The sequence below is a fragment of the Sturnira hondurensis genome, unplaced genomic scaffold, assembly GCF_014824575.4.
Source record: "Sturnira hondurensis isolate 20B ecotype Veracruz unplaced genomic scaffold, ASM1482457v3 Scaffold0000780, whole genome shotgun sequence".
NCBI lineage: Eukaryota > Metazoa > Chordata > Mammalia > Chiroptera > Phyllostomidae > Sturnira > Sturnira hondurensis.
In genome coordinates, this window is record NW_028073411.1 from 16,706,711 (window position 1) to 16,723,573 (window position 16,863).

Consider the following 16,863-nt stretch of genomic DNA (forward strand, 5'->3'; position numbering starts at 1 on the left):
GACACTGGGCAGGTGAAGGTGGAGCCCTGTGTGGGCGGGGCTCCAAGGGCTGCAAGCAACCCCTCCTTGGCTTTCTTCATTAGTTCACATTCCAGATTCTTCTAAATCTGAACCACCTACAGCCACCCCAGCCATGGAGGAGCCTGTATTTGCCATTTCATCTGGTGCTCCCAGCCCCTGCCCCTCGATGGCTGTGCAGTGACTGCCCTGAGTGGCTTTGGGCAATGCATGCAGCTTCTCTCTGGGTCCACCCAGAGTGACGTTTGAGTAGACAGCCTGTGGGGGGCCTGTCCCCTCTTCTGTGCCTGCAGTTTCCCGATCTGGTCCCACTGTGGGAAGGCCGGCCTGAGAGACTGGTTTGGGCGTGGTGAAACTTTCCCCTTGCGTGTCTTTCCTCATCCTACACGGTGGCTCCCCCGGGCCCTGGCCTCTCCCCACTAGAGCGCTACACCAGAGACGTCACAGCCCCTTCCTGTGCTGGGCGAGAACTGGAAGAAATGTCCAGGGCCCCGAGCCATCAGGGGGTTGCTGGGGGCCCATGGGGACACTGCATTCTGTGCAGCAGGACATTCCGCCCGTGGAGGTCCCCGGCTGGTGGCCCAGGGGCAGGCCTAGCCTCCAGGCCTGTTTGGTTTGGCGGGATGTGGGCTTTGCAGCCGTGTTACCCAGCTGTCAGGACCCAAGAATTTTGGGATCTCCCACGAGCATCCTGGGGCTCTGGGCCTGGAGAAGCGGGAGGGAGGGATGTCCTGGAGCCACGCCCTCCCAGGGCCACTGTGCTGGGCCGACAGGGTGCTGCCAGAGTGGTGTCATCATTCTGGTGGCTGTGGAGGGTGAGCAGTGCTGTCCAGTTTTGGAGTTCCTGGGGGCAGGGCCCAGCCGGGGCATGTGGGAAGCCCCCCGGAGGGGACCGGCGGCCACTGTCCCCGGACGACTGACACAGCTGGTTCCCAGGCGTGGGGTGTCTTGGACAGAGTGAGGGGGCATGGGGGAACCCACCTGCCCACCACAGGTAGCTTGGGTTTGGGGCAGGTGGGTGAGCTCAGGATGGCAGGGACCTGAGGGCCTCTGAGCTCTGCATGGACAGGTCACCTGTGAGACCTGGCGTCCCCTCCTGACTTCCCACAGCCCAGCCACATGTGACTAGTGGCACCCTGGGAAACCACCCTGTCACCCCGTTGTCAGTAGGCGTCTTGCAGAGAGGGCCAGAGGCGGGGCTGCAGCTCCGTCCTGTTGCAGAGGGGACACCGCCGGCAGACTGACAGCCCCCGGGGCCAGTCCTGGGGATCGTGGCAGGGGGCCAGTCCATCCCTAGACACCTGTGCTTCAGGATCCGATGCACAGCCACCTGCCTGTGGCCACAGGGGGCCTCGGGTCCAGGGTGGCGTGATCGTCAGCCCTTGGCTGTGCTCACAGGGCCAACCAGTGGGCCCCGGCCAGCCAGCATGCACCAGTGTTGCAGAATCCGGGAACTCGGGCCAAGCACACCTGTCCTCCTGGGGCAGTGGCCCGGGCCCAGGCTGTTTGCCCAAGAGCTCAGGTGTGGCCTCTCGGAATGCAGCACCCACTCGGGTCCCTGCCTGCCCAGGCCGAGCGCCTCTCCTCTCATTCCACAGGGCTCACCTGGAGGCAGCTGCTAGGCCTCACCTGGCCAGGCCTCGTGCTAGAGCACCTACTGTGTGCCAGCCCTGTGCCAGGCATGAAACACAGTGGGGTCATGCCCTGTGCTGTCCCCGGGGGGCTCACGGTATGCTGGGGAGCCCGACGGTGTGAATGGGGCAGAGTGCGTCGAGGAAGGCGTCCCCAGGAAGGGGCACAGGGCAGAGCAGGAAGGGCCGGGTCGCTGGGCCGAGGAGCCACCTGCCCCGAGAACGAGGACACAGCACACGGCGCTGGGGACTGTCTGGTTTATTCCGCACCTGCACAGCCACACTTTCCCGGGGACCCCGAGCCAGTCTGCTGGCCCTGCAGACTGGAGGGGTCTCTGGGAGAGGAGCTCTTGGGCATCTCTTTGAAGTGTGTCACTGTCCCCATGAGGCGTGTCCGGTCACACCTCCCTGCAGACTGGAAAGCTGAGGCTCCGACAGTGAGAGGATGTTCTCGCGCCTCATGGCGCCATAGCCCGGAAGCCACTCCAGGCTCCCGGCACATTTCCTCCTCGTTTAGGGGTGGTGCCCCCCCTGCTGGTGACAGTGGCAGAGGGGTGTCTGGGGGCCCCCGGGTGGGCAGAGGCCTGGGAAGGCCGGCTCTGAGCCCAGGTACCCCTGTAGGGTGTGGTCACAGCCCCACCTTCTCCCAGAATGGCCCACAGACAGTCACACTGGTGCACACTTTGGGGGCCACCCCTGGGACCCTGGGGTTGAGAAGCTTTGTCCTGAGCCAAGTGACACTGGCTGTAGATGAGACCCAGTTGCACCCCCAGGTGTTGGACAGGAGGGATCCCACCTGGGACAGCTGCTCTCTCCTGCCCTCTGCCCTGTATGGCTTGCCGCCGGGCTGCTTGGCAGAGCACGAAAGGGCAGCAGAGGCCACGATAGGCCCCCACCCGTCAGCACCGTTGTGGTGATGGAGGCTGGGGGCAGTGAGTGGGGGCAGGACCGTGCCCAACCTTCGGTTCCAGTCCACGGGGGACACTTACACGGGCAGAGCCACACGGCGCCGCTGCCAAGATGGTGATCGGACTTCAGCGCTGCTCTTCGCAGCCGCCCTGCCCAGAGCCTTGGTTCTCGTCTGTGACATGGGAGTGGGAACAGTGCCTATCTCAGAGGGTCCCTGCCGGAGCCAAGGAGGTGAGGGCCCCCCGGGGGTCGCTGGCGGCCACGGTCATGCCTGTTCCCCAGAGAGGAAGGGTGCCACCTTCCACATGTGGCGTTGGCAGTGCTCCATGGCGTTGCACATCTCGGCCGCCTCCTGGTTCGAGCACCAGAAGCTCGGACCCATGACGCACTGGTCGGTGCCCAGCAGCGGGGTCCTGGAGGCGTGGCAGGCGCCCACCTTCGTGCACAGACTGAAGGGGTCCATCATCTCCTTGAGGGTGGCGATGAGCACGGGCTCGTACTCGTCCACGAAGCGGCGGCACTGGATCAGGTAGGGCAGTGGCAGAATGCTGCAGCCGCCCTTGAAGGCCTTCAGGATGTTGCGCTGGGTGTTTTTGCGTTCCAGGTTCTGGGCGGACACGCCCAGCAGCCTCTGGCACCCGCTGCAGAAGTGTCCCTGGTTTTGTGTGTCCAGCAGGGGGGGCAGGGTGATTTTGTAGGCCTCGTGGAGGGCCCGGGCCCGCCGCTGGGGGCTGCAGAGCCGGATGGCCTTGCACACGGCCTCTGGGGGCACTTTGGTCACGAACTGCACCAGGGCGGGGCTGTAGTTGTCCACCATGGTGACGCACTGCCTCACGATGGACATGGGCATCACGGAGCACACCCGCTCCAGGCCTCGGCGGATCAGGGCCTCGGTGCTGTCCGAGTCCAGCCACTGGTCCAGCTCCTGGACCACCTGCAGGCACACGTCACAGGTCAGGCCGGCCTTTCTCAGCACCTCGTTCCTCTCCCTGGCGGACAGCGGCCCCAGGGAAGGGACCGCGTCTGTGGCGGGCCCCCGCGTCTCCTCACAGAAGCCCCCCCTCTCGCAGGTCTCCTCGGGTAGGACGACCCTCAGCATGTGCTCGGCAGGCGTGAGAAAGCGAAGGATGTAGTTCTTGCACAGGAGGTCCAGGCCTGGCCCCAGGGACTTACACTGCTCCTGGGTGGTCACTTCTGCCAGGCTGGACATGTTGGACCCAACAGCATCTTGGAGCCGGGCGACCAGCTGGACGCAGTCCTGGCACACAGTGTCCTCAGGAATCTGCAGAGGGTGGGGGCTGAGGGGCCCGCTGACCATGAACGGGGCCACCGCCTCGGATGTGTCCTCCTCGGAGAGTGACCCTGGGGTGGCCGGGACCCTCTGCAGCGGCTGGCAGAGGGTGAGCGCGGTGCACACCTGTGTGGGGGCGCTCCCTGGGCCCCCCCGCAGCATGTCCAGGATGGCCGAGCTGTGGGCGTCCGTCATCTCCTTGCATTTGGCCGAAGAGCCCTGGCTGGGAAGCCACTCACAGGTCTTCGTCACCAAAGCCAGAGTGTCGGTCTCCGTGGCATTGGGGTTCAGCCCGTTGCTGCCAGCAGCCACCACATCCAGGCACAGGTCACAGGACAGGGACCTGGCAGTGGGCTTGCTCCAGACGGCACTCCGACAGTGCCCCACAGCCCCACACCGCATTGCCGCCTGCAAGTCCTGACACCACTCGGCTGAGCCCTGCGTGCACTCCTGGGGGCCCTGGATGGGGCTGGCCAGTGAGGCCCCCAGGAGGCTGGGCAGCAGAAGCAGTGCAGGGAGCATGCTGCTGACTCAGTGGCTGGGCGCTCCAGTGGGCCTGGTGCCCGGGCTGCTGCTATAAACCTGGGGCGGTTGTAAGGGCCCGCCCTCCTGGCACCTCCCACAGCCTGACTCACCCCGGGCTTCCCCGCACAGACCTCCTTGCAGGGCCTCTGCCATTGCCCTCCCCCCGCCCCTCAAGCGCAGGCTGTCTGTGGGAACTGGCCTGCACTTGCAGGAGCACAGCTCAGAGCCCCTGTGCCGGGAGGCCCGCCTGCCCACCCCCGACAGCAGCAGCTCTGGGCCCCATTCTGTCCTCATTGTTGGCGGGAGCCTTGGTCCCCTCCCTGAGTGTGAGGCCCGGGGGTTTCTGCCCCTCTGGGAGGTCCACAAAGCATTCCAGGCTTTTCTGGCTCAAAGGGGAAGTGACTTCAGTGTGTGCCCAACTACTAAAGCTGCTGTTCTTGAGCTTGGCCTTGAACGGCGTGTTGGCCCTGGGGCTCGTCAGCCGCGCTGTTTGTGGAGGTGGTCTTGTAGAGTCTTGGGGCTTCATCCTTGAGAGCACCCACTGACCTCCTGGGACAAGCCACAGACATGAAAGCCACCGGTCACGTGGGTCCCTGGGCTCAGGCAGGTTCTTGCTGAGGAGACCCGGCCCAGTAGGGGCCGGTCCTCCTTGGATCTGAGGGTATTGACTGAATGAGCAGACCCCTCCACCACAGGGGCCATTTCAGTCCTGGGATGTTGGTTATTATTTTTCCTCCTTAGTTTTTAGCAGAGTTCCCAGGTGAGAGGGTCAGGGCTGGGCAGAGGCACACAGGTGGGTCCTGCCTGTTGAAGGGGAACTCCCAGAGCCAGGCTGCCTTGGCCTGGTTTCCACGTGGCTCACTGCCCACACCGGGCCCCACCAGGTTGGGGCCTGATGAGAGGGGCTGCCCCGGGGCCAGCTTTGCCCCTGGGTGGGTGTGAGCCCCTCAGGTGGTGCCTCAGCCCAGAATCTGGGTCTCGGGGCGTGCAGGGTCGGCACCCAGCTCTGTGGGTCGGGCCTGAGACTGCAGCCGCCCTGGTGGAGGAATGTGGATGGGGCTGCTCGCCTGCCCTCCTGCTGGGGTGTGGGGTTGGAGACAGCGTATGGGAATTCGCTCAGCCCCTCACACCACTGCCAGGGATGTGGCCTCTTGGACCCAAGGTGGGGCTGGCCTTGGGGATGAAGCGGGCCTGGGCCCTCTCAGCTGCGGGCACGGTGGCTGCTGGGTTTCACTGCCACCCAGCTGGGGCTGAAGACCCAGGTGGGGGTGGGGGGCCGGTATCTAGATGCGCCTGGGGTGGCAGGTGTTGGCGCCTGGCTGCAGGTTTTCTGCATGCCAACCCTTCGTTCAGCGCGTGTCCAGCACCACAGACGCCCACTGTCCGCCTCTGAGGATGGTGTCTGAGCTCAGGCCCGCCCCAGGGTGTGAGCTGGCCCGGCAGCCCCTGCCCTTCCTCCCAGCCCTCCTGGCCCGGCCCCTGGGCGCTGCCTCGGGCTCCGGCCATGGATGCTGCACTTCCCAGGGGCCCGGAACATTCTCCTCATCTTCGCGTGACTCCAGCCTAGTGCCTGCTGATGAAATACTGAATTTGTTTTTCATTCTAAAAAAGTATATAGGAGCCTTTTCTTTTTGACTTTTTCATTTTTAACTTTTTTTTGAAATGCTGGGTTGGCCAAAAAAGTCCATTTAGTTTTTTCTGTAAAATAAAAGACACAGTCTTCATTTCCACGGATAACTTTATCGATTTGGATATTTTGAGTATGTCGGCTCTCTCCCTCGTGGTGCGATGTTAATCTCAATTAATGTCTCAATTTGATCGCTGTCAGTCTCAACGGGTCTGCCTGACCGTGGAGCACCGTCCGGTGAGAAATCTGCGGCATAAAACTTCACAAACCACTTGTGACACGTTTCATCAGTCACAGCACCTTCTCCACACACTACACAAGTCTTTTTCTGCATTTCGGTTGTGTTTTTACCTTTCTTGAAAGAATAAGGCATGATATGCCGAAAATGTTGCGTATTTTCTTTCATCTTTGGTATTAAATCACTGCACAAAAATTCACTCATTTTGATACTTTTTTAAAAAAATGCATGCTGATAGGACAGCTGTCACAACACATTGTAACAAGTGTTTCAAAGGAGCTTGAAGACAAGGAGCGTGCCCCCTACAGCCGGCGTGTGGGCGAACCGAACAGACTTTCCGGCCAACCCAGTGTCTCTCGTGCACAGGAAGAGGCACAGATTACAGGGGTTCCGCTCAGCGTAGGACCCCAAACTGAGCAAGTGCCTCCAGCCAGACAGAACAGCGACAGTTCCCGGCAGCCCCAGTGCAGCTGCCAGTCACCCCCAAGTCCTGCCCCTGCTCTGAACAGCCGCTCCAGCTGTTCAGTGTCTGACCCCCGGGGTGCGACGCTGTGTTTGTGAGACTTGTCTGTGCCGCAGCAGAGTTCTGGACTGGGCGTCGCGTTCCCGCAGAACTCCACTGGGGGGTTGCACCCCAGTTTATCTCCCTGCTCTCCCCTTGGTGGGCGTGTGAGTCACTTCCAGGCAGGGGTGCGTGGGCTCCACCACCTCAGGCATTGCTGGGGCTTGCCAGGGAGTGGACGTCCGGGAGATGCCCACGTGGGGCTCCTCAGCCCGTGCTGGCCACCCCCGCCACCCTCAGCGTCTGTTTTGTGTAATTTTCATCTAATTGACCACTTCGCGAGCAGCCGAGAAACAGTCTGGGACGCCTGTGTGATCTTTCCTTGGCTGCGCTGGCCCCCTTCGCTCTGTGGCTCCCCGCCCACCCCCTCGTCTGTCTGTCTGCACGCACACCGGCGTCCTTCCAGGTACTTGTTTCCTAACCTGCTGAGAGTAGGTTGGAGACATTGTCCCTTTCACCCAGTCTCCTAGGGACTGGGACATGTGCAGGTCATCGCAGTACACGTGTCATTTCAAGAACTGTGATGTCGAGAGAATGTCGTCCTCTCAGCCTCGGCCTGTGTGCCCTCACCACACAGTCCCTGGCTCACGCAGCGGGAGCCGGGGAGGTGCCCGTGCAGGGTCACGCACATACCGCGGCCTGTGCACTCTGGGCGAGGCGCTGCGCCGCACAGAAGGTGCGCTGCTGTTGGGGGCACCTGGGGCAGGGCTGCTGGGGCCAGGGTTCCTGTGTGCTGAGCAGACGCCCCCCAGAGGCTTTCCTGCAGCGGGGGCACCGGGATGGCACTGCAGCTCCGCGCCCAACTCCAGCCAGACGGACAACGCGGGGCCCAGGGGGACCTGGTTCGTCTACCACCCAGTTTAGCAGATGGCAGCTGTATGTCTCACCGGTTCCTTTTGAGAAAGTTAGGTGGTTACTCACTTTCTGTTCCCGAGTACACGCCAGCCTGGTGGCAGTGACGTGAAGGGGTAGGAGGAGGGGATGGGGAGGGGACGCAGAGGAGGTGGGGTGTGCTCAGAGGGACGCAGGAAGGTTTCACCACCCGCCGCCCTGCTGTGTAGGCGGGAGCAGCTGGCCCCGTGTGCACAGTTTCAGGGACACCTGGCTCCAGCCCCAGCCCAGCGGGCCTCTCACCCCGTGTCCCAGAGTGTCTGCCCACGGAGAGCCCTGCTTGGCCTCCCATCCCCTCCACTGCTGGATCGCAGGCCGCCTCTCTTCCTCTCTGCCCGTCTCCTGGGTGACCCTCCTGTCCCCTGCCCGGGCCCCGCCTGCATTGCCAGGCCACGTTGGGGCCCAAGGAAAGGGTTCACATAATCACTCATTTTGCACGGATGTTTGTGGCCCCTGGGGTGCGCTGGGGGCTCAGTAGGGAAGAAGATGGATGGGGACATGCCGGTGTGTAGGCCAGGCCACAAGTGAGTAAATGCCAAGTGGCCATTCTAATGCCAGGTGGGGGTGCGTCCTGTGGAGTAAGAGAAGGAGGGGGAGCAGGGAGGTGGTGCTCCAAGCTGGCAGCCCGTGCGGCCCCCTGGGAAGGTGCTGTGAGTGCAGCGCTCGGGGCAGCAGGGTCGCGGGGAGCCCCAGGAGAGCCCCGCTGCCCGCTGAGCAGTGGCTAGGCACCAGGGAGGCCGGCACCTTTGGACCGTGTGGCTGGACCGTCCCTGGCACGGCAGAGCCTCTCAGTGGGTTGCTGGCTACTTCTGAGAACGAGGGTTTATCCAGGTACCGTCTTTGCGAGCTCTGGCAAAGAGGACAGCATGGAGAGGGCCTTGGAGAGAGGGCAGCCCAAGGCTGGGCCAGGGAGGATGGCGCCCGAGCCCACCGGGGAGCTCCTGGGAGTCAGGCCTGGGCTCTGCAGCACAGGGGGGCTGAGCGGGCTGGCTGAGCCGGCAGGGCGTGGAGGTGGCCAGGACGCCGAGGGGAGGGCTGCCAGGGAGCTGTGTGGGATTAGTGCGGTCGGGTGTGGGCGCGTGGGCGAGTGGGGCGCTGTACCTGAGAGTTCGGGAGCAGGGCGCTGGGATTCCTGAGCGGGGCTGGGGGAGGGGAGTGCTGGCCATGCCTGTTGCGGAATCTTCCCAGCTGGAGTCTGTTGGGCTTGGACTTCACCACCCAGCCCCACATAGGAGCTGGACCCGTGAGTCTGAGGAGCCCAGACCATCCGCGCCCCGCCCACAGGCAGCTCCGCTGGCAGTCCCTTCCCTCACGCTGAGACACACAGGCTCCCAAAGGCACCACGGGGCAATCGGCACAGAGCGGTGGGAGATGCAGGCGAGGTCCTCCTCTCTCCCCTGTAGGCCCCACGGCATCTCCACTCCTGCGGAACCTGATGCCCTGCCCTGTCCCCGGAGGAAGGAGACCATGCCCTCAGCTCCACCAGCCCTGGGGGCCAGAGTCTGAGACCCAGGTGTAGGGAGGCCCCAGCCCTGGGGGAGGGGCCTCCTTGCTTCCTTGCGGGTTCTGGAGGGGACCGGTAATCCCCTCTTCTTGGGCTTATGCCTGCCTCGCTCCAGTCTCCGCCTCTATCATCACGCAGGGCCTTCTCCCTGGGTCTGTGTGTCTCGGTTCACACTGACTTCCTCTTATCAAGGCGCCAGCCATTGGATCAGGGCCCACCCTGTGCCAGTACGGCCTGGTTTTAACCCGTTACGTCTGCAAAGATCCTGTCTCCAAATAAGTCGCCTCCCAGAGGGGTTAGGACTTCCACATCGCTTCCAGGGGATACAGCTCAGTCCACCCAGAGCGTGAGGGTTCTGGGCACTGCTGACCTTGACTCTAAACACTGGCTGCGGTTCAGATCCACCGATGGCCTGGGCAGCCTAGCGGCAGAGGGCACCCCTCCGAGGACAGCACCAAGGCGAGGCACCTGGTGCTGCTGGGGCACAGGTGACACTCAGCCACTGGACGCTATTCGGGGAGCTCTGCTAAGCACGGGGCATGCAGGCCCCAGGGATGGGGGCTTCCAGCGGCAGACCGCAGTCCCAGTCCCCACAGCCCTGGAGCACCGAGTCTTCCAGCCGCAGTGGCCCCCAGCCCCAAGCACTGAGGAGCCCTGTCTTGAGACTGTGGCGCTGCAGAGCCCCAGGGCAGGCGGGGTGTGAACCGAGACTGGAGCAGCTGCCTGGGGGTCGAGCCCTCAGTCTCTGCCACTGTCAGGGCCAGGGCCTTTCACATACACACACACCGTGCTCCGGAGCCCAGGGACATTGCTGGAATGTGTCCGTGTGCCCAGGGTCCTGGGGTCTCCCCCCCTCCCGCCCGAGTCCCGGGTGCCGCCCACCACGCCTGCCAGCCCGCACAGGCGCCTTCCCACGGCTGGGTGCCAGGTGTGCCGGCTCCCCCGGCCTCTTTGCAGAACAGGCCCCACTCAGCCCGCCCACCCCGGGAGGCCATCCGTGGGAATGCACCTGGGCGGGCTGGCAGGCCTCACCTGGGGCTGAGGTCATCTCGTCCCCAGGGGCGAGGGGAGAGGCCAGCGATGTGGGCAGAGTTCTCCTTATTTGGTTAGAAGGGGAAGAGAAGAAGATCCTAAGAGCAAGCGCTTGCCCCTCGTTGGTGTTGCTTTCATTCCCGGGCTGAACCATTATTGAGCGCCAGGTGTATGCTGAGGGCTATTGTAGGTCCCGGGAATATGTGAGTTAATGAAACCAAGAGACCCCCCACCATGGCCCTGGGATTAGTGGAAGAGGCAGAGACAAACAAATACAAGAAATACATGTTGTAAAATGGGAAAAGGTGATGAGGAGAGGGGAGAGGAAGTGCAGACGTTGTGGGGAGGCGTCTGGAGTGGGCACGGCCAGGGAAGGCCTCGACGATACCACAGTATTCGAGGGGAGGTGGGACAGAGCCAGGCAGGTGTCTGGGGGAGTGGGTCCCAAGCAGGGGGGCCGCCTGTGCAAAGGTCCTGAGGCAGGTGCTTGCAAGGGCAGCGGGAGGCCAGAGGGGCGCAGGGAGAACCAGAGGCCACTGCAAGGGACTGAGTGGCAGTGGCAGGTGGCAGGCCATGGGTTCTGCATCTGTCTGAGGGTACAAGCCAGCAGGGCTTGCAGCTGGTGTGAACGAGGAATGTGAGAGAGGGCGGTCGGGGTGTGCCCGGGAAACGCCAGGTGTTTGACCTGAGCAGTGGGGAGCGGCGTGGAGGAGGGAGAGATGGGCGGGGCGGACCTGCTGGGCTGCTGTTGTGACATCTGGGACAGAGGCAGGTGCTTGATCCAGGACGCAGCTTCGAGGATGGAGAAGGGGCACTGAGGACCAGGCCATCACTGTGGGTGGCAAGAGAGAGGGACAGGGCAGGGGACGAAGGGAGCTCAGGCTTGCACAATGGGAAGGGCAGCCCCTCACCCAGTGGGAGAGCAGCGAGCCGGGCACAGAGGGGCCCAGGGCACAAGCCTGTGGGACTGGGGGCCTAAACAACAGGCAGGCACTGTCTCCCTGGTCTGGAGGCCTGAAGCCTGAGACCAGGGGGCCGACAGGGCTGGTTCCCGCCGAGGCCAAGAGAACCGGTCCCAGGCCTCACCCCGCTGATGGGGGCCGGCGGGCACCTCCATCTGCAGCGTGGAGACTTGGCTCCCCAGTCTGTGCATCTTCTCACACGTTCTCCCTCTGTGCACCTCTGTGTCCAAAAGTCCCCTTTTATAAGGACATCCGTCCAGTTGGATTAGGGGCCCACCCTGCTCCAGGGCGACCTCTTCCAAACTAGCTACATCTGCAGTGACCCTGTTTCCCTGTCAGGCCACATTCTGATGTCCTAGGGGTTCGGGCATCAAGCTGTGAACTTGGGGGCCCATTGAACCCACCACAGCCACTCTCACTGAGTGTGAATGCCGAGGGTGTGCGCTGGGGGCGCTGTGGGGCTGTTCAATGCACTGCTAGTGCTGGGTGACCTCGGCAGAGCTGGCTGGCCCCTGCTGTGGCACCTGAGCCCGCCCCCTCCCTCCAGGGCATGCGCAGAGGGTGCCGGGCCAGGCCGAGGCCGCCTGGGTGGGCCCACTTGTCTTTCTCGCCACAGCCCGGAGGGAGGGGCCTGCCCCCTCCAAGACGAGTCTGGACAGTTGAGGAGCCCACAGCCAGTCACGGAGCTGGCGACAGCCGGGGCCGAGGTTTGAACCAGACAGCTGCCCTCAGAGTCTCCTCACTTTGTCGCTTTGGCTCCCTGGGGACACTTGCCACGGAGATGGCTTGCGGACAGGAGGCCTTGCTCTGAGGGCCGGAACCAGGCACCAAACCAGTGTACAGCCAGAAGCCCTCTCTTTAGAGGGAGGTGGGGAGGGCCTGCGGGCTGGAGGGCCACCAGCCACTGTCACCAGCCCTCCCAAGCAGCTCCAATAACTGGGGAGATTGGCCTCCCAGCAAGGCTGTCCCCACACACTTGCTTGTGGACACTCTGCAGTTGGGCTCCCCCTGAGACCAGGTGTGGAGAGCAAGGGATGTATCTGGGACACAAAGCAGATCCTGGGGGCGGCGGGGCCATGAGGCCAGGTGGGGGCAGCAGCGTGGGGTCTGTGATGAAGGGTCACCCCCATGGGGGCCTGACTCAGTTCCTGAGTGTTCATCCCCCGCTCCTGTCCACCATTGGTACTGGGACAGTCCACCATCACTACTGGGAGCGGCTGCCCTGCCTGAGTCTCCCACAGTGTCCCAAGAATCGGGCCGTCAGGGACTTGGGGCATCCAGGGCTCTCCGCTGTGTAACAGAGTGACAGGCCAGTCTGTGTGTCCTGACGTCCTGAGGGCCAAGCCAGAGCACCCACCCCACTCCTGGTCCTCAGAGAAATTCCACTCCGTGTGGAGAAGCGCCACACAGGGTTTTATTTCTTTCGTTTAGAAGACGAGGGTGGGAGTCCCTGAAACACCTGAGGGGCCTGGACGGAGGCGCCGGGCTTCGGGGCCCTCAGGCTGGGAGTCCGGGGGGCCGCTGGTCTAGATGGTACTCACTGTTGGGACCTGGTGACATTGGGGCTCTGGCTCATGGGACTGACCTCCCTGTCATCGTCACTCATTGCACGCAGGGCTCTGTGCTGGCTGCATACCCTTTAAATGAGGTCACTCCTTCTCCAGGACAGACTTGGGCAGAATCACCATATCCCTCCTCACCCATTTCACAGATGAGAGAACTGAGGCTCAGAGAGGCCGAACACTGTCCTTTAGTCAAATCAGGGCGTGTATTTCTCTTTGTTCATCCCTGCCTAGAAAGTGGTCACAAACACATGAGTCACAAACATATCACTCCACAGATTGGGGACCCAGACTGCAACATGCGGCCCTTGGAGCCTGCAGCATCCGGGGCCCTCTGGGCCCGGCAGCCAGGAGCCTGGCTCAGGATGGGAGCCCTGGCTTGTCTGGGGACGCCCACCGGGAGGCTGCTGCCGGCAAACATAGGTCCTGACAGTAACACACTGCAATTAGGAAACAGTTCCGTCAACCGGAAACAGTGTAACTGACCCCTGCAGCCCCGGGATATCAGACAGATGTTACTATTTTGCAAATATGTTTCAGGTTGTTGAAAGAAGTGAAAAGTTGCAGACACAGCGGAGTTCCCCTCCCCCCGTCCATGTGACCTCCACACATGTGTTCCATGTTCCTCCGTGTTTTTGCGGTTTCCCCACATCTGCCCGTGCCCATGAACAAAGGAACTGTGGTGCCGTGTGCGCTCAGTCCCCCGCCAGGGGCTCCGAGCAGGCTGGCTGTGCGCCCCTTGCTCTTCTTCACTGGGAACCGTGCTTCCGAAGGGGACCCCTGTGGAGAGCTGGGATGGCTCTGAATGACCCAGAGCCTAGGTTTCCCCTCAGAGGGGCGCTGTGGATTTAGTTTCCCCGTCTTTGTGCCGTTGTGGCAGGAGTCAGCCAACATCCTCGTGCATGTGTGCGAGATGCCGAGTGCGTCCGTGTGGTGGGTCGGGCCCAGAGTGCCCCTGAGTCGTAGGTGTGGCCGAGGCGTGTTCTCAGACCTGTGCGGCCAGGTGGACAGTGGATGGGGCTTTACGTGCTCAGAGGAAGAGTTCTGCTTTCTCCCCTCTGGCCCTCCGCTCAAGAACCCTCACGTTGGCACAGCGTAGAATTTACACAGACCGACCAGGATGCAAATCCTTGTTCTGTCTCCAGCTTTTGGGTGACCTGGGACAACTTCCCACGTGGCACTGCCTCAGTCTCCTGTCTGTAAGGTGGGGTGACAGTTCCCACTTGGCAGTGTCACCGTGCCCCGGAGTTTTGCTCAAATAGGTGGTGCATGTGGACAGTGCCTGGTCAGTGTGGGGCGTTATCCTGGGCTCATCGGCTTGGCGATCTCGTGGTTAAGCCCTAGTGGCCATGTGGGCGGGCTGGCCGCGCCTCCCTGCCTCCCCGCGCCCCCCCCCCCCCCCCCCCCCCCCCCCCCCCCCGCCTCCCCGCCTGCTTCCTCCGCTGGCCCTGGAGGTCCAGCCTCTCGGGGGCGGGCTCTGGGTTGTCTCTGGTGGTCTTGGCCTGGAAAATCGCTCTGGCTATCCAGGAATCTGACAGCTCTCTCCCTGTAGAGCATCCTCAGCCAGACATTCCCCCTCACCCGGGGGTTCCCCAGGGAGCCGCCCCCCCCCCCCCCCCCCCCCCCCNCCCCCCCCCCCCCCCCCCCGCCCCCGCCAGAGGGGCTTTCGTGAGGAAGGCACTGGGGCCAGGTGGGGAGGGGCAGGAATAGGGGAAACATCTGGAAATTCTCGATCCTTGAAATCTGTTAAACAAATACCATCCCCCCGCCACGCCCCCCCCCCCACTGCTCACACAACCCAGACGGGGCCCAGGGGGTGGGGTGCGGGTGGCAGCCTGGTCTTTCTGTTACTGTGACCATTTCTCTGGTGATGGGGGCATCCCCTGTGGGTCCCGTTCTGTGGACTGGCTGTGACCTCGGGTCTGGCAGTCCCTCCCCGGACCCCAGTTTCCTCCTCTGTGCCCGGGGGATCTGGTGGGAGCGTTTTTTCTGCCTCTCGAGGCCCACCTGCTTGTACTGGTTTCTCCAGCGTCGCATTGGTGGGTGCTGCCAGCCAGGGCAGAGATTAGACACGCCGTAGGGGCGCCCCCGCCCCCACGCCCGGGGTCTGTGGCCCTGCAGTGGTTGGGCTTCCGGGCCAGTCTTCGGGAGAGACCCTCTCCTCTTCGTGCTGGCTCAGGGGTGGTCCAGTGAGCCGGTCCTGCACACCAGGGCCTCCCCTGCACCCTGGTCACACACCGGCTGACCCTCACCGCAGCCGTGAGTGCTTTGCTTAATGATTTTTGGCTGCTTCACCCACCACATACGTGCCTCAGGCCTCCAGGCCTCCCCCGTCTGAGGTTCAGCACCTGGAGGGGCCCTGGCTTGTGGGGTGTGCTCATCAGCCACTGAGTGAGTGTATGACCGAGTGAGTGAGAGAATGAGCGAGTGAGTGAATGAATGAGTGAAGGACTGAGTGGGTGAGGGACTGAGTGAGGGACTGAGTGAGTGAGGGAATGAAGCTGTGTGCCCACGGGACAGCCACGGGGAGACAGGAGAGAAGGCAGAGCTGGCTAGCCCGGGGAGTGGCTTTGCAGCTGGGCCTTTTAAGATGCTCTGTGTTTTGAGAGTCCTACCGGCGGCAGACAGGTGAGGCCCTCAGTGGCCCGGCACCCAGTGGCCCTGCGGATCTGCAGAGGAGGTGGCTCTGGGGTCCCCTGCTGTCGGCCCTGCCCATTGGTCTCAGCTCACTCTCCACCTCCCCGTCCCCTTCCCTGCTCCCTCCCTTGGGTTTTAGTCCAGGCTCTTTGTCCCTGGGCCTTCCTTTCCTCTCCTGCAAAGGGGTCGAGGGGCCCCCTGGCTGGGGAGTGCGGGAGATGGAGCCTGGCAGGCGCTGCCAGGACGGGCAGCCAGGGACCGCCTGACACGGGCGGTCTGGGGCAGAGCCAGTCTCCTGGGGCCCGGCCAGCATCTGGCGGGCAGCCCAGCCCAGCCTGCTCAGGCCCTGTGTGGCTAATTCGGCTCCTGGTGCGGCCTCATCAGAGACCCCAGGCCTGGGCTGTGGGCGTGGTTACCCATGAGGCTTGGCCTTCTTGAGGCAGCAAGGAGCTGCCCCATTTCCTGGTCGAGGACCCCCCCCCACCGTCCCCCTCACATACACCTGCTGCCAGAGTTGTCCCAGGTGGGACGCCGTTACCTCCATCCTAGCGTGTCCCAGGGACCTGTAGGTGGTGCCAGGGGCAGACAGGCCCTGGGTCTGGGTTTCGCCCTACACACGCCCACTCCCGTTGCTCAGATTGGCCCAGGCCTCCTCCTTGGACCCCCCACCCCCAGAGCCAGCAGCATGGCAGCAAGGACAGCCGAGTCCCTGAGCTGACCCCTCCCCACAGGACTGAGGACATTCTGGGCCTGCAGGGGGGTGGGGTGGGTGGGTGTCTGAGAGCCGGTAGTGGGGCTCCTAGGGCCGTCATCAGACAAGGTCTCTCCTCTCCTCCTCTGCAGCTCACTCAGGCAGTGGTGGGAAGGCCCTGTGGCCAAATGCCCTGTGACCTCCTGCAAGTGCCTCTGCCTCTATGGGCCTCCCCTCCCCCCTGCGAGGAGCTGCCCGACAGCCCTTGGGCTCCCCCTCCTAACCCTGCTGCTGTCCTCTCTGCTGGCGTGGACCCCGTGCCGGGCTGGAGCCCACGTACCCCTGAGCGGCCCCTCGCCCTCCCCACCTCCGCTCAGTCCTGACCCTAGCACCTCTGACTCCACTGCCGTCCCGTGACCTCAGCCCACGGTCCCTGGGGGTATCACAGCAACTTCCTCCTCCCAGACGAGAGGGGAAGAATCCCTTAAGCTCTTGGTGCCCACTGGTCAAGGCATTGAAGACCCCTCAGGTGACCCCAAGATTATGTTCCAGGGGCTCCTCCAGCATCTTTCCCTGAAGTGTCACACCCCAGGCACTGCCCAGCCTCCGCTCCCGCTGAGCCTCCTTCTGGAAGCTTCCCTGCCTCTCCTTTCTGCCTGCCTGACCTAAGCTGCCTTCCAGGTTCTACCTGAGGTGGGGTGGGGGGCCCACCCGGCCGCCTGCAGCCTCTGACCCCACCCTGAACTCTGCCAGGCTCCTGAAACAGGCGGCCGGGTTCCCCAG

The 16,863-nt window shown here is 63.3% G+C and overlaps 2 protein-coding genes across 2 annotated transcripts in view; one reads left to right on the plus strand and one right to left on the minus strand.

The window, feature by feature from the left end:
- The window catches only part of SORCS2 (sortilin related VPS10 domain containing receptor 2), a 252,813-nt gene that overhangs the window by 130,675 nt on the left and 105,275 nt on the right, over window positions 1–16,863 (plus strand). The gene's annotated exons all lie outside the window — the stretch shown is intronic.
- On the minus strand, window positions 1,906–4,381 carry PSAPL1 (prosaposin like 1). The gene has a single exon (XM_037046340.1). It carries the CDS (start codon window positions 4,369–4,371, stop codon window positions 2,824–2,826), a length of 1,548 nt encoding a protein of 515 aa, XP_036902235.1. The 5' UTR covers window positions 4,372–4,381; the 3' UTR covers window positions 1,906–2,823.